The 22,405-nt window shown below is 44.0% G+C and overlaps 1 protein-coding gene across 1 annotated transcript in view; it reads right to left on the bottom strand.

The window, feature by feature from the left end:
• Nucleotides 1-7,024: 7,024 nt before the first annotated feature.
• Nucleotides 7,025-22,405, bottom strand: part of LOC147729872 (uroplakin-3b-like) — a 53,416-nt gene continuing 38,035 nt past the window's right edge. Inside the window, exons 4-5 of the mRNA XM_086958515.1 lie at nucleotides 17,196-17,325; nucleotides 7,025-7,557 (exon numbers count right to left, since the gene is read on the bottom strand). Coding sequence (XP_086814641.1) covers nucleotides 7,395-7,557; nucleotides 17,196-17,325 — 293 coding nt within the window. The 3' untranslated portion in view covers nucleotides 7,025-7,394. The remainder of the gene's footprint in view (nucleotides 7,558-17,195; nucleotides 17,326-22,405) is intronic.

The raw sequence follows: 22,405 nt of genomic DNA, 5'->3' as shown, positions 1-22,405 counted from the left end.
CCGCGAAGCTGGGGCGGCGAGCCGTGAAGTAGCGCGGTGGGCGTGCTCAAAGTCAAGCCCAGGTGAGCGTCGTTGCGGGGCTGCTGGTCTCCGTAGTCCCCCACACCTCTTCTGAGCACAACAACCAACTGGCGGCAAGAAGCGGCTATGAGCGGCTCCCGCGAAGCGGGGGCCGCGAGCCGTGAAGTAGCGTGGTGGGCGGGCTCAAAGTCAAGCCCAGGTGAGCGTCGTTGCGGGGCTGCTGGTCTCCGTAGTCCCCCACACCTCCTCTGAGCACAACAACCAACTGGCGGCAAGAAGCGGCTATGAGCGGCTCCCGCGAAGCTGGGGCCGCGAGCCGTGAAGTAGCGCGGTGGGCGTGCTCAAAGTCAAGCCCAGGTGAGCGTCGTTGCGGGGCTGCTGGACTCCGTAGTCCCCCACACCTCCTCTGAGCACAGCAACCAGCTGGCGGCAAGAAGCGGCTACGAGCGGCTGCCGCGTAGTTGGGGACACGAGCCGTGAAGTAGCGAAGTGGGCGTGCTCAAAGTCAAGCCCAGGTTAGCGTTGTTGCGGGGCTGCTGGTCTCCGTAGTCCCCCACATCTCCTCTGAGCACAACAACCAACTGGCGGCAAGAAGCGGCTACGAGCGGCACCCATTGATACTCCTTATAAGCCATACCCCCAGATATTTGACCACACCCTCCATCCACACAAGGGGGAATTCCGAGTCACTTTTTGGGGTGGCGTCTGATAATAGACTTGGTCCAGTTGATATCAATACCAGATACCCCCTTGAACCTGGTGAATTCTCTAAGTGAAGCTGTTTAGGATCAAATCTGAAGTGATTTTTGATGAAAATAATGCAAAAAAGGTTCAGTTCAATGGGCTAAGATCCATTCCCAGGAGCCGGAAAAACAACAGAGGTAGGTGCCATCTACTGAGCATGACGGGATAGTGGAGTGCCTTGAGCACTTAGAGGTGCAGGGTCAGTTTTCAAACTAGCATAGTTGCAACCTATATGTCTAGATTGCCATGATTCCTTCGACCTCATTCCCTTTGAAAATAGTTTGTGAATGAGATTGTTTAAGAAAGAGGACCTTGGGTCTAGTAATTTTCTTATTTTTTAATTATTATTTTGGCCTTTTTAAAAGTATATTAAAGGACTTGGCCAAAATAGCCAATTTTATAGATTGAAATTTGTATAAAGATATATGCTAAGACTTGGCCTTCCTGAATCAAGGCGAAGATGTACTCTTAAGATGCATTTTAAAGAAGTGCTTTGGAATCCTGCACGTGGGTGGGACTATTCAGCGCTTAGGATTATCAGTGAAGATCCACTGAAGGAGAAACATTGCTACAAATGTCCTTATGTTCATATGTAAATGGTAATGTTAGAAACGTCCATTGACCTTAGTGAAGCTGTAAATAAAATCTTCATGCCTTCATACACACTGCTAGTTATACTTCTATACATATGTGCCTTCTCCTCATTACAGTTTCATATTTTTAACCCCTATATTCTGCACCTTGATCACACAGTAACACATTGTGTAAAGACCTCATGAAGGCATTGGTTCTGCTAAGGTATTTGTCTTTGACTTCTTAGCAGTGGGTCTCTACGGCCTGCAGCCTGGCTTTGCCCAGAGAGTTCTTGGCACCTACATAAGGAAGCATCAGTTAGTATTGTGGTTTCATTTTAATGCAGCAGCAACATTCAGACAACTCAAAGCAAAATGGGATTAAGAAATAATTTATTTATAAATACATTTTTACAGAAGTTAGAGTGTTACATGCAGCAGGACAATAAGCAAAGATGCAGTTAACAGAGTTTTATGTCCCCAACCAGTTCACACAAGACTCTGGAGTTCCAGGATCTCTCCTGGGGTTTGTTGATGGAGTCCCTCCACTGTTGTTTATTTGCAGACAAATCTAATTACAGTGTCTGCAGGAGCAACCCATTTGGTGTAGTCTCCATCCTCTTCTGCAGTTTGAAGAAATGAAATGTAGTATACATTTAATATGGCCAAAGGCAGCCATACTGACTGCTGGGCTTTAAGGAGCAAAGGAACATAATTACCTCAGAATTTAAACTTTTTTTCTGGGCCCTTTTTTTGCTAGTATCAGAATTCTGTGCATAGCTGCATTGCTATTTAATGTCACAGTGTTTGTGCTCTGGCCCTAAAATTGTACTGCTAAAGCTGGTATCACCCAAATGGTCTTTTTAACTTCCATGTAAGGTCATGGTAGATTATGTTGAAATTACATCAGTGGTGTGGAATTTAAATATCACATGTGGCGGAACTGCAGTTTAAAGGTACTGTAGTTACACATCTCAAGGAAAAGACCTTTTGCCAATTTAAAGAAACATATTTTTATATGTTGATAACTCACCCCCAAAGTGTGGCTGACAAGCCCACAAAGCAGGGAGCTTCACATATATAAAGAGTAGCACACTACAGTTTTTAAAAGTGTGCCCTCACAGTGACTAAAGGCCTTAAAGCTATTCCCACTGTTTAGGATTATCTATGTTTTCCGTAAACCAGGCCTTAAGTGTGATTAAAGTATTTATGTTGCACCTTCGCTTAAGGAAATGCTAGAAAAGTCCTTTCACTTTATTTTCCCATAAATCTTAAAAATCTGATTTAACAGTGAAATCAGTCTTTTGTTTCATTGGAAACATTGATAACTTCATTGTCCAGCTTCATAAAAATGTACTTTGGGCTGTTTGAGGAAGAACTGGTTTAAAACCAGCTCTGCTATGCATCACACCTCGAGAAGTCAATACCCATCCCTAGCTGGAGTTGACGACTCTGCCTGCTAGAGGACATTGGCTTGGCTTCCAGACCCAGGAAGGCAAAAGAGTTGTCAACAACTGGACACTTAGCAAGGATTAGCTATAATGGGAGAGGTATCAGACAGCTCTCAGAGCACAGGATAGCCTTAACGCTTCTTCTTCTTTTGACTTGCTGAAGCTGACGAGAAATGGGGCTGACAGGATCTGCTCCTTTTCATTCACGTAGACCCTTTGGCCCCAGTCTTTGTAGGAGTCGCGGAAGGAGGGAGAACCAGATTTGTTCATGACAGAGCGGATGAGAGCTCATCTACTTAGAAAAGTGACTAGGGAGCAAAAAAGCGGACTGCCTGATGCACAAGGGTTCTGTTATCTTGAAATAGGCTTCTGGGTAATTTTACGGTATGAAAAAGAAGACCCGCTGTAAAAAGAATGGGGACTTTGAGAAACGTGTTAGGTGTGGGTGATAGTGTTTTCCAATTGCAGGCTAAAGTGTTGAATATGTTTGGTACCTCAACCATCACCTCCTAAGCACATTCCTGGACCTTTGAAGACCATACCTAATGAAGAAGGAGGTACTGGAAGAAAGAAGGGGCATATTATCAAGCCCATTGTCGCCGCTTTAGCGGCCGAAAAGCGGTGATAATGGCATTGTACTATTAGCAAGGACACTCTAGCGCATGTTTCCTTGCCTTAATGCCCGGTGCCCTATCGCCTCACCTCGCATCGCTAATGAGATGCAAGGTAGGCGTGCCCCTCACAACTACATCATAAAATATCAATATTGGTGCTTTGCTGTATTTACAACGAAGCCCCGTCCGGTTTAGTGCTGATTTTTTTCGCGCTGACTGGGCCTTAACGCTGGAATTTAAAGATTGCTAAATTCCAGACTAAGGCATACCTTACATCGGGGGTGGTTTGTGTGGCTAAGACCACAGGCCCTATCATCAAGGCTATCACTGTTTTCCATGGAACATCGCTGGAAAACCAGTGTTGTTCCATGGAAAGCGGCGATATCCCCTCTATCACTGGAATTGTTATAGCCTCGGTGATACGCTTTGTTAATAACGCGCTAACCGGGTAAAAAATTCCAACGATAGATGGCTGTAAATAAAAGAGCGCTAAGCGCGCTTTGCGATATTTATCGCTGTCTAATGCTAATATGCCCCATATAAATTAAAAGCAAGTGTGAGATCACTGATGTCTGTGCTACAACATACTTCCGCTAACTGCTTTTACACCCAAAAGTTGGAAGAGATGCTTCTGAATTATGGACAGTTAGAAAAGACATAGACGAGTTGAGAGCATTTCCTCCAAACCAAATGTTATGTGATCATTCGACCATCAATTGGACTTTGGTATTGAATGTGGTGGATAGGTAAAGATGGACCAAGTCCTCCATTTTACACAGATCAACTTTCAGTCTCTGTTTCTCAGTCTGGTTTAAAACTATCCTAAAGTTCACATCATATTTTTTACAAACTATTGCATACAATTCATAAGCACTCTTTCCAGCAGCCTGGCCAGAAATGGTAAAATTTGAAGCGGCCTATAATTTGCAATTTTTTTAAGCATCTAAAATGATTTGTTTATAGTAATGGACAAGCAATGTGTTAAAATAATGCACCACATAATGGCTGATTAAGAGGAGTTAGTCATGGAGGACATGGAGGACAAATTTTGGATGATTAGCAAGTTCATTGATGGTGAGAAACTGACCCTAAAAACCTAATTGCTTTAACTTGATTTGGTGAATCTCCATTGATTGGGGTGAAAATAAAACTGGTGTTGTAGATATTATCAGTCAGCTTTGGTACAATTCCTAGTATACCAGCAGGGTGTTTAAGCCAGGATTGCCTCTAAGGTGGAATCTATAGAAACTTTGCTCCAGGTCTTCTAAGAATGATGTGTGGAGTAGATTAACTCAATTCTCATGGGGAGATGGTTCCAGTGTAAATTGGCTTCAGTACCTGACTGGTGGGCTCTGCTAGACTATCACTGTTGGAGCTTTTCTTTCATCTTTCTCTAGTAACTAATTCAGAGTCTCCGTGATGCTGGCACACCTAGGGCATCCTTGAGAAACCCAGCCAAAGCTATACTGTGAGCAGTATTGAGATGCCGTTGGTGCACCATTTATCTCCTGCCCAATCTACCCTCACCCAAGATGATTTGGTAGCTGGTGTTTCTGACAGCTACAAAAGACAGGGTTCTGGACCTCTTTTCTCTTTGTATAAGTATTTACATTTGGGAGATGGAGCTTGCCCCCACTTGAATCAATTTGGAAGTTCCCTTCAAGAGACTCAAGTTCTTTGTGGCAGACAAACTTGTTGAACTGGCAGTGGGAGAATGGTAACCTATGAAGGGCAGCACCACTTTGATCAAAGAAGACAGAGTGAGAAGATTTCAATAAACCAACACACTGCTCTCCTTTTCCTCGAATATCCATGTGGGATGCAGTGCAGTCTGACACACTCTCACCTGTGTCATGCTCAGAGTACTTGGGCTGAGAAGAAAGAACACACAATAGCATCAGTCAATAGTCCACAAGCCACTACACAATTGGAATGAATTTAACTGTGACCTTTTAGCATTGTCGAATATGAAAGAATACTATCAATGTCCAACAAGGGCACCATGATTTTAAGTTTTCCTGACCCGAATAGAAGTGCTTCTCGTGAGATCCCACTGCTACTCATCACTTTATGATAGCAGAGACCTTAAATCACTTCTCTGTAGGCATTGTATCTGTAATACAGTGGTAGTCTCCAAAGTTTTGCAGATTCCACCTTGTAAAATTAAATTGAACCAGTCCCACAAAGACTTATTTTTACCTGTTTCGACCGTGTGCACTGGGGGGTCGGCCCATGATCAGATCAAAGTGAATCACCACAGTGACAGGTGATCTGTCTGTTCTTGGTTTAAACCCCTCCCTTGCCCTCATGTCAGACCTGTCATAGATTTTGCAGGCTCCTTAATTATACAGCACGTCCCATGAAACCACTCTCCGCTTTGACTCTGATAATTACAGGCAAGGAGAAAAGTCAAGTCCTGATTGACTAATATAAGAATTTCTCTAATGTGTGACTAACTCAGCGTTGATGAACAAAACCAGGAATTTGTAACCAACAGTGCAGTCACTCGTCAAAGTAAGAGTGTCATTGACTTCAAACAGAGATATTATGTCAAAGAAAAAAAGATAATTTGAGGGCAAAAAATGTTTTATCTCCCCCTGAGCCACAGGCAAAAGAACATACTATGTGGAGATGTCAGCATGCCACAGGCCAGGTGGCTTGTCACCTGGTGAAGGTGTCTCCCTGGGTAGGTCACAAAAACGTTGTCTATTTTGTTGTAGCATCTTTTGAGTAGAAAGGCTGTGACTTAAGCCTCTCTATAGCCACATCACAAGTTAACCCAGAGCCAAAGAATCCATGGTAAGCTAGCCAGGGCAAGAGCTGTTGTGATGAGCGTCATCACAATGACTCCACCTCGTTGGTCTGAAATTGAGCTACTTTTTATTGGCCCTAGGAGAAATAACTAGACCACTCTGATCAGGTATTTAAGATGAGGCATCTACGCCCAACAAACGAAAGTGAATATTGCACTTCTCTATGTACCAAATCTCCTTAAAGAGAGTGATGTGACACTGCAGTCACTCACATCTTGGGATCTACAGTGAAAGCAGTATGTCTTGTGTGGTTACTCGGCAAGGATCTTCTCCCTCCAAAAGCCAATTCACCAACTCGATATGCAGTAGATTGATTGGGAGTTTGTGTTTGAAGATCTCCTAACAGATTCAATGGGATGTAAAATCCATATGTTGCATGGCACAAAGTGGCATTGTCAAATATCCCTAACTTGTCGGACCAGATCTTGTTGCAAGATTCTATTCTGAGTCAAGGATGTCGAAAAGCAGAACAAGAACTAGGTGAAAGGTAGCAGCCATTTTGTTTTCCCATTTCCCGTTCTTGACAATCATGGCAGCTGTTCCTTGATGCAGGAAAAAGTCAGTCCCTCATACAGAGCGTTGCCGCCTAGTTCCATTACTGGGCTTTCGTTTGATATCCGAAGGCTCCTGGGAATTTTCACAATGAGTTGCTTCCACCGAACAAAATGGATTTATATGTCCGATAATATTGAGTTGTAAGAGACAAGCCCAAGTCTTGAATCATGGTGTTCTGAGGATACGCAGTTATGTGTCAAAGAAGCAATTATAGACCAATACAAGTCACTTGTGTATTCTTTCTGAGGCATATTTCACATGCACTACTTATCTCCTTGCCAAATTATGCAGTTGTTTGAAAATCCTGTTGTAGCGACATTCTGAGATCTTCCGTTTTTGATTTGCTGGCTTAATATAAGCATGCTCTAGGTACAGTAAGTAGTGCATTGGTAAAGGACAGCTCCCCTTGCTACAGAGTAGCGGGGGAGCATTGCAGGCAGGAATGATGGGGGGGCGGAATCAAAACAGAAGAAAGACTCGCCTTTTTGTTTGGTTGTGTGAACCAGCTCACAGTGGCTCCACTGAAGAAACTGTTCAGCAAGTTTGCAGCTCGGATCAATGAATTGGACGGTAGTAGTAGGACTCAAGACCAGGCTAGACCCGGGAGCAGTTGGTGGGGCCCGATCATTCCACCGCTCGGCCCTCAGCGGCCTTCATTTGTGGTATATGGTGGGTGTTGTAGGAGGAGATTCTCAGCGATCCAAAAGGTGATCCAAAAGGCGGTCCAAAGCGACTCACGTTGTAGAAACCAGTGCGCACCAACGTGGGACGCTGGCAAAGTTCTCTCCTGCAAGAGAAAGGTAGACATTCAGCTTATTACCGCGACAGCAGCTTGCATTCACGTTTCACATGGCACTGAATTACCTAAAAGCTCTTAATGCTCACATTTTTAAAAGAGGTATAGTTTAGGGAAGACAGAGGGATTATTTCAACTTCCTTGACTCGCATAGATAGTCATGCCTCATTTCTAGAATGGAAACATCTGAAAATACATATGGTTTGGTGTGATTAAACCAACATTTTAACTCTCCCACAACCATACACTGGCCCTAGTCTGTGGCGCCACTGCCTGCAGGGCGGCTCTAGGCTCATGGTGGCCCTGGGCAGGGAGCGTAGGTACGGGGCCCCGGAAGAGGGGGCCCCGAAAGAGGGGGTCCGGGTGGGGCGGAGCACGGAGGCCAGTGAAGAGGGGGGGTCAGGGTGTTTGGAAGTGGAACAGAGCCGGAGGCTGCCAAATCCCTGCCAGGGGCCACCACGCAAATATGTATCCATCCTCAGAGGATTATTATATTAAGGATATATATTGGCATGGTGGCCCCTGGGGTTTGGTGGCCCTGTGCAGGTGCACAGCTTGCACATGCCTAAGGCCGCCCCTGCTGCCTGTCACACTTAGATATCTGCCACCAGGAGATAAGGGGCAGCAACATCTTTTCTTCCGAGTAATCCATGCCAACCCAGCTTTACAGATGTGTTGCCGGGGAGTGTGTGTCTCAAAGATTATGTAAAAGGGATCAGCACTCTGAAGACATAGAGGTGATGTCTGAGTGGCAGCCCAGCCTGCCCTCACTGGGTAAACAGGATAAGCTGCAGGTACTCAGTCCTTCACTCTTACCCAAAGTGATTAACTTTCTCAAAAAGTATTAACAGTGCAGTTTGTTTAGACAGTAACAGTGAAAAGAACATATTCTAAACGCACCACCAGGGTACCTTGGCCTTCGTTTTAATTATATTGGTGCTGTGAATGTGATTAATGGTAAACAGGACAGAGGGAGGCACATCCATGCCACTTGCGTCTCTGACAGATACTATTTCCCAGGCAGAGTCAACCAAATGTTAGGTTCACCTCTAACCGGTAGTTCGGTCTGGACTGATCCCATGAGGCACAGGGTCAAGCCTGATTTGCATATGGCTGGATCCAAACTGGGATGGCATAGTGCGCAAAAGAACGATGGATTTAACCCAGATCTTTTGACTGGGGGAGAATGTTTGCATTGTCAGCATTCCATCCATCATTTGTTTGCTGTAACACTTAATGCACTGACAGTAGGCACAGACTCAAAACATATTACAGATGAACGCACATATGGGGAAGGGTAGATTTCCTATTGTCTATTCCAAATCAACTTCTCTTCATCATATGTTGGTAACTGATATTTTGGGGTCGATGTAAATTCGGCTTGATAGTAAAACTTCAATATTGTAGAACACCAAAAGAGTCAAAAATGGAACATTGCAACACATTTACAGGCTCCCATAAGAACTCACAGAACCACGGGCATGAGGGTACCCATGCACTAGGACTAACTGAAGCAGGCACCCCTGTATGAGGGTAACACACATGCAGCACTGCAGGAGCGCAGACCTTCCAGCTTCCCAGTGACTCCATTTCCTTTCCACAGCGAAACGCCATCTGCGCTGCAGAAATGGAGCGAGGCCAGAGGGTTCTTGGGAAATCTGCACATTGATAGCTCAGTCCAGGCATGTGCCAGTCTTACCAGCCCCTGGGTCCAACTCCATCACCCTCAGGCATGATGCTCAACTCTGACGTTGAGCTGTAAGTTTTTTTTTTTTACTTAAAAAAACATATGGGTGGTCTGCAGTGATTCTTCCTTGTAGCCGAAGATACCATGGAATATGTGAAATGCTCCCAGAACCGGAAATATTGCTGCATGACCCATAGCAAATTAATTAGAAAAACAATCAAGTAAATCTCATAAACAAAAATACCTCTATAATGTTTTATTCACATTATAGGAAAACGAGCATTATTGAGTATTCAGGAAATATATACAATTGTGATGGTACAGGTGCCCCATGGGGAAGGAGGGGAAGTGATGTAGTGAAGGTAAGGTGAGGAGGGTTCTTTTGTGACAATAAAAAACACGATCTTAATCCAGTAATATTGGGATACCAATGTAAAACAATATACAAAGCAAATGATTACTTAATGACAGAGTTTAAAGAAACATGCCCCCATGTCCATCATGAAAACGAATGGTGGGTTGAACGGGGCTGTCGGAGGGACGGGCGTCGACGTTTCGACCCTAATAAGCAGGATAATTAGGATTCCTTGCGAGTGGGTCTTCTTCAGGACGGGCAATAAGGAAGGGGCAGCCAACCTAATATTAAAAAGGGAGGGGTAAGTTAATTTTATAATGGACAAATCTCGATCTGGTTATAGTGGGTAGGGTAGACAAAAAGGACGTACCTGAGTACATCAGTATGGGGATGAAATTAATCCCAATGAAGGTCGGTGACACGAGTTCAATTACCTTAAGAAGGAATCATATGAATAACCATTAAAATAGTACAATGATGATCAAATCCAGCATATTGTAAGGATATAATCAGGGACCTACTAATGAAGTGAAATCCGGAATTCCCGTATCAGATCCATTTGCTGGACGGGGGCCGCTCGAACAATCTATCAGAGAGGGAACATCATTTAGATACAGGCCACTGGGAGCCAGAGCTCGATTGCAGAGTTAGGTGAAAGCGGGACTTACCGAGTGGGTTTGAAGTCCGCTCGAAATGGTGAAGACACGCTGAATATATCAGGTGAAGTGTCTATGGGGTAAATAGACAAAAAACTGCGTCATTACCGTAAATCGTTATGAGGCAGTGGATTTTACCTCACAGAGTTAGGGACATTTGGGTCAGCGCGCTTACCAGTCGGCAAAATGCTCGGCGTCTTAATCGGGAATCCTCGAGGCGGCCGAGGAACTTCCTGGTATCCTAGAAGTCATGGCAACCAAGGTCACGTGTGATGGACCTGGAAGACAGACTCACGGGGTTGATCCGTTACCTAGGTAACCGGAAAGCTGTCGTCAGGAAACACAAAATACTACGATGTGACCCGTTAAAGGCTACGAATTAGAAAACTGAGATTGTACGTTAAGGGGCAGCAACATTATCAAAGAAATTATTAATGTCTGGTCCCATATAGAGTAAGTTGAATAAAATCCGTAGTGATTAGAGGGGCACATAAAACAGTAGAGGTGACTACCCGGTACGTTTGAAAATGACCAATTGAGTCATACTTGGAAAATAACATTGGTAGTATAATCATATTGTCATTGCACAATAAATACGTGAAAAACATATAGCGAGCAACTAGTCGGGTGGTAAATCAACAGTCACGTATTATGATGTTTGCCATACTGCGTACCTATCACATGATGGTAAGGCAGTTAGTGTCAATATTTGATAATCAATATAAAAAGACATGTTGAGTAAACAGTTGTCAAAGACCTATAAGAGTGCACCCAACTATGTCATTAGCAGTCATTCTATTCTTCAACATCATACCGCGTACCTGTCACAAGACGGTATAGGCGGTTACCCACTGTGTGTGTATCAAACTAGATTCATATGTTGGAGAAAGAAAACATAATACAATGGATGCGTACATTACAGGGTCAGTAAATAATCTCACCATTGATGATTATGCTAACGGGTCACTGCATGATACAGAATTTTAGTAATGCTAATTACAGTAAGGTGGCAAGTTGTGAGAATGAACTATCATGTTCGTTCAACCCTGATTGGATGGAATCAAAGTAAAACATCCATTTCAGTTCCCTGACATTCAGTATGTTGGAAATATTGCCCCCCCTGGGACCAAGATTGATTTTCTCAATCACGGTCCAGTTTAGACTCTCAGGTGGGTGTTGAGCTGATCTAAAGTGTTCAACTAGTGGTGCACCCAACACTTCACATCTAATGCGGCTCATATGTTGTAGGACCCGCTGTTTGATTTTCTGTTGGGTTTGTCCAATATAGATCAAATTACAGGGGGAAACAATCGCATAGATCACAGTTGATGTGTTGCAATTGGTTAGAGTCTTCAATCGGATTTTCTTCGAGTTGTGCACGAATTCTTTTGTCTGTATGCAACAATCACAGGCTTTGCACTGACCGCATTTGAAGTGGCCAGTAGCTGGTTCCAGATTCCAAAGGGATCTGATGGTCGGCTCCTCCCTCGTTGTCAAGAGCGAACGTACCACATAATCCTTTACACTCTTCGATTTCTTGAAGGCATGTAGTGGGGTGCCAGGATGGTTGATGTCATCCGCGACCAATTGCCAGTGATGGTTGACGATCTTTTTGATAAGATTGCTTTTGGTTGAGAAGGTCGTCACACATACAATACGGTCTTCCTGTGTGTTATTGGGATCCTTTGTCTTTCGGAGCTCCTCACGTGGGTAGAACCATGCTCTTTTTCGTGCTTTGGTCACGAGTCTTTTGGGGTAGCCACGGGCTTTCAAACGGTCAGCAAGGTCTTCAGACTGTTGGAAGTAATGTTCTTTAGTGGAGCAATTTCTACGGACACGTAAAAACTGGCCAAATGGGAGATTGTCTCGAAGAGCCCGAGGATGGTGACTGTTGTATTGAAGAAGGGAGTTCCTCTCAGACGGTTTTCTGTACAATGTGGTCAGAAGTTGCCCCTGGTGTTGGTAGATAGTAATGTCCAAGAAATTAATACTCTGGTTATCAGATTGAATGGTGAACTGTAGATGCTGTGATTGTAGATTCAGCCAGTGATGAAATTCATTAAGTGTGGCAGAGTCTCCTTTCCAGATTATTAAAATATCGTCTATATAACGAACCCAGATGTGGAGATGGTTGTTAAAAGGATTGTTGGTGTTCAGTATGGTATTATCCTCGAAGGCTGCCATATAGAGAATGGCTACATCCGGGGCAAAGGGAGCCCCCGTTGCCACCCCCTCAGTTTGCAGAAAGAATTCATTCTTGAAGGTGAAAAAGTTCTTAGTCATTGCAATCCGAAGTAGGGATATAATGAATTCAGATGGTACTCGCATGGGTGCTGGTCTGGATTCCAAGTATCTCATAATTACTGTTAGGGCTTCCTCCTGTGGGATGCTAGTATATAAGGATACTACGTCACATGTAACCAGTAATTGTTCCACAGGGTCAAAGGGTAAGGTTTCAACTAAGTTTATCGTTTGTAGAGTATCCCTTAGATATGTTCTGGTCGCCTCTGCCAAGGGTTTGAGAAAAAAATCAATATATCTACCTAATGGTTCTAATATGGAACCACACCCCGAGACAATCGGGCGTCCAGGTGGATTGGACATATCCTTATGGATTTTAGGAAGAGTGTATATCGTTGCTAACCGTGGGTGAGGTTGATTGAGATAATCAAATTCAAGTTTTGATAGGAAACCGAGGTCCAGTCCAAGTTTCGTGATTTCCAAGATCTCATGGGCTATTGCTTGTGAGGGATCAGAGTGTAGCCTGTGATAACTAATCCCATCAGTTAGTTGACGTTGGATCTCCAATTTGTACTTCTTGATGTCTTGAATCACGATGGCACCGCCCTTGTCGGCTGGTTTGATCACAACCGATGAGTTCTTGGCCAATGATTGTAGAGCGTCCATTTCAGTTTTGCTGGTATTGTACCTGGTGTAAGTATGATTCATTAGAGTCGAATTCACATCCCTCCACACAACTGCCTCATAGGCCAGGATTTTATTGGTCATGGTGCGTGATGGTGGAACAAAGGTTGAAGGGACCCTTAGGTTCGTACAGGATGGGTTAGTGTACGGGCCCGCATTTCTGAAAAAATACTTGAGTCTGACCTTCCTGAAAAATTTGTACAGCTCAGTGCGAACTGTAAAGGGGTCAGGTCTGCTTGTGGGGACATATGATAGTCCTCTGTTCAATGCACGTGTTTCTTGTTCATTCAGGAGGTACAATACCAGCAAAACTGAAATGGACGCTCTACAATCATTGGCCAAGAACTCATCGGTTGTGATCAAACCAGCCGACAAGGGCGGTGCCATCGTGATTCAAGACATCAAGGATGTGTCCAATCCACCTGGACGCCCGATTGTCTCGGGGTGTGGTTCCATATTAGAACCATTAGGTAGATATATTGATTTTTTTCTCAAACCCTTGGCAGAGGCGACCAGAACATATCTAAGGGATACTCTACAAACGATAAACTTAGTTGAAACCTTACCCTTTGACCCTGTGGAACAATTACTGGTTACATGTGACGTAGTATCCTTATATACTAGCATCCCACAGGAGGAAGCCCTAACAGTAATTATGAGATACTTGGAATCCAGACCAGCACCCATGCGAGTACCATCTGAATTCATTATATCCCTACTTCGGATTGCAATGACTAAGAACTTTTTCACCTTCAAGAATGAATTCTTTCTGCAAACTCAGGGGGTGGCAATGGGGGCTACCTTTGCCCCGGATGTAGCCATTCTCTATATGGCAGCCTTCGAGGATAATACCATACTGAACACCAACAATCCTTTTAACAACCATCTCCACATCTGGGTTCGTTATATAGACGATATTTTAATAATCTGGAAAGGAGACTCTGCCACACTTAATGAATTTCATCACTGGCTGAATCTACAATCACAGCATCTACAGTTCACCATTCAATCTGATAACCAGAGTATTAATTTCTTGGACATTACTATCTACCAACACCAGGGGCAACTTCTGACCACATTGTACAGAAAACCGTCTGAGAGGAACTCCCTTCTTCAATACAACAGTCACCATCCTCGGGCTCTTCGAGACAATCTCCCATTTGGCCAGTTTTTACGTGTCCGTAGAAATTGCTCCACTAAAGAACATTACTTCCAACAGTCTGAAGACCTTGCTGACCGTTTGAAAGCCCGTGGCTACCCCAAAAGACTCGTGACCAAAGCACGAAAAAGAGCATGGTTCTACCCACGTGAGGAGCTCCTAAAGACAAAGGATCTCAATAACACACAGGAAGACCGTATTGTATGTGTGACGACCTTCTCAACCAAAAGCAATCTTATCAAAAAGATCGTCAACCATCACTGGCAATTGGTCGCGGATGACATCAACCATCCTGGCACCCCACTACATGCCTTCAAGAAATCGAAGAGTGTAAAGGATTATGTGGTACGTTCGCTCTTGACAACGAGGGAGGAGCCGACCATCAGATCCCTTTGGAATCTGGAACCAGCTACTGGCCACTTCAAATGCGGTCAGTGCAAAGCCTGTGATTGTTGCATACAGACAAAAGAATTCGTGCACAACTCGAAGAAAATCCGATTGAAGACTCTAACCAATTGCAACACATCAACTGTGATCTATGCGATTGTTTGCCCCTGTAATTTGATCTATATTGGACAAACCCAACAGAAAATCAAACAGCGGGTCCTACAACATATGAGCCGCATTAGATGTGAAGTGTTGGGTGCACCACTAGTTGAACACTTTAGATCAGCTCAACACCCACCTGAGAGTCTAAACTGGACCGTGATTGAGAAAATCAATCTTGGTCCCAGGGGGGGGCAATATTTCCAACATACTGAATGTCAGGGAACTGAAATGGATGTTTTACTTTGATTCCATCCAATCAGGGTTGAACGAACATGATAGTTCATTCTCACAACTTGCCACCTTACTGTAATTAGCATTACTAAAATTCTGTATCATGCAGTGACCCGTTAGCATAATCATCAATGGTGAGATTATTTACTGACCCTGTAATGTACGCATCCATTGTATTATGTTTTCTTTCTCCAACATATGACTCTAGTTTGATACACACACAGTGGGTAACCGCCTATACCGTCTTGTGACAGGTACGCGGTATGATGTTGAAGAATAGAATGACTGCTAATGACATAGTTGGGTGCACTCTTATAGGTCTTTGACAACTGTTTACTCAACATGTCTTTTTATATTGATTATCAAATATTGACACTAACTGCCTTACCATCATGTGATAGGTACGCAGTATGGCAAACATCATAATACGTGACTGTTGATTTACCACCCGACTAGTTGCTCGCTATATGTTTTTCACGTATTTATTGTGCAATGACAATATGATTATACTACCAATGTTATTTTCCAAGTATGACTCAATTGGTCATTTTCGAACGTACCGGGTAGTCACCTCTACTGTTTTATGTGCCCCTCTAATCACTACGGATTTTATTCAACTTACTCTATATGGGACCAGACATTAATAATTTCTTTGATAATGTTGCTGCCCCTTAACGTACAATCTCAGTTTTCTAATTCGTAGCCTTTAACGGGTCACATCGTAGTATTTTGTGTTTCCTGACGATAGCTTTCCGGTTACCTAGGTAACGGATCAACCCCGTGAGTCTGTCTTCCAGGTCCATCACACGTGACCTTGGTTGCCATGACTTCTAGGATACCAGGAAGTTCCTCGGCCGCCTCGAGGATTCCCGATTAAGACGCCGAGCATTTTGCCGACTGGTAAGCGCGCTGACCCAAATGTCCCTAACTCTGTGAGGTAAAATCCACTGCCTCATAACGATTTACGGTAATGACGCAGTTTTTTGTCTATTTACCCCATAGACACTTCACCTGATATATTCAGCGTGTCTTCACCATTTCGAGCGGACTTCAAACCCACTCGGTAAGTCCCGCTTTCACCTAACTCTGCAATCGAGCTCTGGCTCCCAGTGGCCTGTATCTAAATGATGTTCCCTCTCTGATAGATTGTTCGAGCGGCCCCCGTCCAGCAAATGGATCTGATATGGGTATTCCGGATTTCACTTCATTAGTAGGTCCCTGATTATATCCTTACAATATGCTGGATTTGATCATCATTGTACTATTTTAATGGTTATTCATATGATTCCTTCTTAAGGTAATTGAACTCGTGTCACCGACCTTCATTGGGATTAATTTCATCCCCATACTGATGTACTCAGGTACGTCCTTTTTGTCTACCCTACCCACTAAAACCAGATCGAGATTTGTCCATTATAAAATTAACTTACCCCTCCCTTTTTAATATTAGGTTGGCTGCCCCTTCCTTATTGCCCGTCCTGAAGAAGACCCACTCGCAAGGAATCCTAATTATCCTGCTTATTAGGGTCGAAACGTCGACGCCCGTCCCTCCGACAGCCCCGTTCAACCCACCATTCGTTTTCATGATGGACATGGGGGCATGTTTCTTTAAACTCTGTCATTAAGTAATCATTTGCTTTGTATATTGTTTTACATTGGTATCCCAATATTACTGGATTAAGATCGTGTTTTTTATTGTCACAAAAGAACCCTCCTCACCTTACCTTCACTACATCACTTCCCCTCCTTCCCCATGGGGCACCTGTACCATCACAATTGTATATATTTCCTGAATACTCAATAATGCTCGTTTTCCTATAATGTGAATAAAACATTATAGAGGTATTTTTGTTTATGAGATTTACTTGATTGTTTTTCTAATTAATTTGCTCTCCCTCACTGGGACCCCTCTATTCATATCGATAGCTACCCAGGTCCCAGCGACTTATTTTGGGTTAACCCTTGTCACATATAACGCATGACCCATAGCGCCATTATTAAAAACAAGGATGAGATACCTACACACGTTCTAGCCTGAGTTAAGGAATGTTGAGGCCTATTGCTTACCATCCAGACATTAAGACAGCAATCATCAGTGCCAGCAAGATGGCGAGAAGGATGGAGAGGATGGTGGTGATGACGATCATCCCCGCACTGCGTCCCACTATACTGGTGTCAATGGCTGATGGGTTCTTCCCTGGAAAAGAGAGCAATGGCGTTTTGAGGATAGAGACTGATGATTGTTTACAGATATTTTACCTGTGATACCGACTTCACAACCCTCACCTAACCACAAGTGAGCCAACCAGGCACAACAAAGTCCTGCTGTTGAACAAAGGCCTCCAACAAGTGAGACAAGTACATTAGGGCATGTATGTGTGGCACATGGCACTTTGAAAAAAGCAAAAGAATTCGCAAATTACCACCAACTTTCAGTTGGCGGTAATATGCAATTTCTTATGCCAAATTCGCACAACTTAGGTGCTTCATACATTTCATGTAAGGAATCGCAATTTGCGATTCCTGAAACATAATCGCAAAATAGAGAATCACAAATTTAGCGATTCTCTAATTTGCGATACACTTTTGGGATGATACATCCCAAACGGCCTTTTCCAGTTCGCAAACGGAGCGATTCTGAGAATCGGCCCGTTTGCAAACAGGAAAAGGGCTTGATACATATGCCCTTTAGACTCTAGGTCCCTCCTGTCAGCAATGGAATCGCTGGGTCTCCTTCCCAGAGTGCATGAGCATACTCATATTGCAGGACATACCCTGGACACCATTTTTACCAATGTCCCACTCCTCTCTGTAGAATCACCTCTGGAGCTAACTTCGACCAATCATTGGGCCCTAAGATTCTCTTTTAGTCAGCCAGAGGGCGTAAAGAAGCCCCTAGGCAGGGATGGTCTTTGCAAGGCCTGTAGGAAAGTCATGCCGGAAGTATTCGGCACGTTTTTTTTAGCCCGCTCGGAGGAGGTGGGCCTAGAAAGCAATAAGGCCCTGGAAAGATGGGAGGATGCGGTTGGGAACGTCCTAGATAGCATCACCCCTCTGAAAGTAGTGAGAGTAAAAGAGAAACAGGCGCCTGCACCTTGGTACTCGGAAGAGCTTAAAGCAGAGAGGGGTCTTTGCAGAGGATGGTTAAGAAAATGGAGGAGAACTAAATGTCCTGTGGACAAACTGGCATATAACCTGCCACATAGAGCTTATTTAGGTGGATGTAAAACAGCCAGGAGAGAACATTTGGGCCTGCGGATAAGGGAGGCTAAAAACTCCTCAGAGGAACTCTTTAAGATATTAAAAGAGTTTACTAATCTTATAGTGAGTGGCGCAGCGGCTCCCCACATGCAAGAGCTATGTGATAACTTGGCTACCCACTTCAGAGAGAACATAGACAATATCTATAACTCTCTGGGGGGAAGAGAGGCCCCAAAGGGACCTAACCTGGGGAGAGGAGAGGCCTCAAGGGGGCCTATGCTGGAGTGGTGGGACCCCTCATCACCTAAGCTTGACTCATTTTCCATCATCACTACAGAGCAAGTTGGGGCGGCACTTGCAGCAACAAAGTTGGGGTCAGAGTCAGACTGCGCCCCTCCTTTCATCATGGCAGAGCTGGCCACGTTCTTAGCTGTCTCGCTCTCGTCCGTCTGTAACGTCTCCTTGGACACTGCCACTTTTCCCAATAAGTGGAAGAGAGCATTGATCAAACCACTCTTGAAGAAAGTGTCAGCAGATCCGGCAGATATGAAAACTATAGGTATTCTCCCTTCTTCAATGCTGCTCGAAAGTCATGGAAAAGATGATTAATCAACAACTGACGGACTATTTGGAACAAAACCAACTGCTGGACCCATCTCAATCAGGTTTCCGAGCGGGCCACAGCACGGAGGCAGCCCTGATGGAAGTTACTGATAGCATCAGGATGTCCTAAGATAGAGGGACTCCTACTATACTGGTGCTCCTGGACATATCTGCGGCCTTCGACACCATCTCGCACAGTATTCTGCTTTGCAGACTGCGGGAGATTGGTGTCGGAGGCCTAGCGCTGGCTTGGCTGCAAAGCTTCCTGTGAAATAGATCACAATGTGTCAAATTAGACACATTTGTGTCAGCAACCACCCCATCCGACAAGGGGGTTCCCCAGGGGTCTATCCTAAGCCCCACCATGTTCAACATATATGTGGCTCCTCTGGCCGTCAATTTAAGAGCTTGCGGTTTTGAGACGATTTTGTATGCGGACGACGAACAGGTGATAATCCCATTCGAATCGGAAGCCGCTGTCACCTGAACCAAGTTTAAGACCTGAATGTTGAATATAGCTACCTGGATGGGGGATAATTTCCTCCAGCTAAATTCCAACAAAATGGGGATTCTCCTGTTCGGGAAGGTGGAGGAACTGTGGACGACAGACTGGTGGCCCTCTGAACTGGGGGAGTCTCCTTCCCCCACAAAGCAGGCTAGGAGCCTGGGAGTTCTGCTGGACAGTAAATTACTGTCTGAAGATCACGTGAAGGCACTCTTGAGCACTTGTTTTGGGACTCTGCAAATGCCAGGAAAAGTATTTCCTTGGATCCCTTTGGACGCAAGTAAGACCATTATCCAGGTGCTTATTGTGAGCAGGCTGGATTATGGCAACACACTACTGGTCGGAGCCAGGGAAGAGCTTTCTTTGAGGCTCCAGGTACCTCAAAACACTGGAGCAAGAATGGCTTTGAACAAGCCTAGACGTTCTCCATCTCAACCCTTGCTGCAATCCTTGCACTGGCTGCCCATCAGAAAGAGAGCGGTGTTTAAACTTCTTACACTTGTGTTCAAGGCAAGTCTAGGCCTGGGGCCAGTATACCTAAGGAAAAGGTAATGCCTTATGTCCCGGGTCGCCAGCTTAGGTCAAGAAATCAGAACCTATTAGTTCCTTGCAAAATTAATAAATCAAGAATGGGAGGGCGTGCATTCTCCTATCTTGCCCCCTTTCATTGGAATAGGTTACCGGAAGAGATCCGCCGCGGCACCTCTTTGGGACACTTCAAGAAATGTTTAAAAACCTGAATGTTTTAGGGGGTCTGAGTGGGCGAGGGTCCTGCTAGTGTGCTGCCAAGCGCCGAGAGATCCCCTTGGGGATGATTCGTTGCACCATATAAATGTTAAATAAATAAATACAATTTCAACCAAATCAGATATGCACATTGTCATCTTATGTTTTGATATCTCCAGTAGTCTTGTAAGTTATGAGTCAGCTAGCAGCACAACAATATTCATGTTATGCCTCCCTTTCAGTTAGGTCTCGTTTTCCTCGAGCTGGCATCGAGACCACCATCTCATTTTCTGTCCACCATATCCTCAGATGCTAAATTACCAGTGATTTCAAAATATTGAGTTACGATTAAATACAAAAGCAAATGGAAAGAACCATTTAAGTTTGATCTGGCTATTCCTCAGTTCCCTTATGACCACCAGTAGTGCTCTCCACCTACTCAATGTATTTTGTGAGAGGTCCTAGAACAATTGGATCACACCAACTTCATATTATACATTGTCCAATTGTTGCACTTCCAGGAGAACCTTATCCTTCACTAATGAAGAGGCTAGTTTCACCAGGCAATCTCTCCATTTCCACTTGTGTCAGTCTGCTGGGCCCCCAGAACTATGGGTTTGTAGTATTAAAATAGGGCCTATACCCTGATCATGAAGGATAAGGCGAAACAAGGCATGACAGTACTCCTCAATGTCCTCTCCTTCTGACACTTCCTTCTCTCCTCTAATCTGTACATTATGATGTCTGGAGTAATCTTCAAGGTCATCATATTAATCTCCCAGCTCCTTTATTTCTCCAGCACCAGCCTCAAATGCAGAACTCCCATTTATCCTCTTGGCAGTCTCTATCTTCAGTCACCTCTAGGTCTTTTGATATGTCATGTCCAGTTTGGCCACATTAAGTTGGTCAGTAAACGTTTTGTACAACTCGTCTTGCATGTCTTAGATACATTACAAGGAGGTCATCTTTTGTGAGCAGGTAGGATTTTCTTCTCTATGTCGCCATCAATTCAATTCAAAAGTGCTTTATTCGAGTAATTACTCATAAAAGCAAGACATACAAACACATCAAGAAGCAATTAAATGTACAAATACTCAGAAAATACAAAGCACTTACAAATCCATAAAACCGTTATATAAAACAAACCACAATGTTAATAAACAATTAAGAAGGTGTAAAAGTTCATTATTAAAATCTTGATTTTAAATGACCAAAGTTAAAAACCTTAATATACATTTCATGGAGACACTGTCAATACATAAGCAGGGAATAGTCAATTCACTAGCAATCTCTGCTTGTCATCGGCAGAGAATAGTTACATTACTAGCAGTCTCTGCCTGATGATCCAAGCCCACCCAAGGTATTTTGCAGTGGCAATTATGATCCATGTAAGGGAAGTTGTACATAAAATACGCAACGCAACTCTACTACATGTGGTACCAAGGTTTCTGCACATAGGTGCCAACCAGACTCGTCTAGGAACGCTATACACTTTGCAAGAAAACAAAAAGTGTCCGAGAGATTCACTACCTGAGCCACAAGCAGGGCAGATAGTGGACCCTCCAGAGCCCCATTTTGCTGTTAGTGATCTTAAGGGGAGTGAACCAGCTCTCATTTGGAACAAAAGTTTCCTGTCTAAGGGTTTAGATATAAAATCCCAGTACATTTCAAATACAGGAAACAATTTGACCTCCAGAAAACTAACAGCCATGGACCCATTATTAGAATTACTCAAACTGATGTTAGCAACATATTCCCAATACATGTTCTTTAAGATTGACTTAGACGGAAATAATGCTCCTGATGGGTCAAACCACAACTCACTTAACCCGAGCTCAAACAACATCAGTTTTAGCTTTTTAAACCAAGTAATCTTATGGAAACAGTCTGCTTGGATAACGTCAGTAAATCCTTCCGCATAGTGGGCGAGCTCAGGGGTAGTCCAGAGCCTACGCCAGTATAAGATTGGCCGTAGTCTGGCTAAGTCCACAATTTGCTTCCTGCCAAGATCGTATCTCAAGGGCAGTAATGGAGTGCTATTCGGGGTACCAGTAATTAACCTCAAAAATTTATTCTCAGAAATTTGGAGCGCACTCAAATTTTCATAACCCCACATCTCTGCCCCATAGAGCGCAGACCCGATTGCCTTGGCTTCATAAATCATCAAAGCTGGTTTAACTGGTTTAGTCAAAGACTTCTTATGTTCCAGATTGATAACACCAGCTAATTGTTTATGGCGTAG

Source organism: Lissotriton vulgaris, chromosome 2_1 (genome assembly GCF_964263255.1).
Source record: "Lissotriton vulgaris chromosome 2_1, aLisVul1.2, whole genome shotgun sequence".
Taxonomy (NCBI): domain Eukaryota; kingdom Metazoa; phylum Chordata; class Amphibia; order Caudata; family Salamandridae; genus Lissotriton; species Lissotriton vulgaris.
This window is presented reverse-complemented; position numbering and strand designations above follow the sequence as displayed.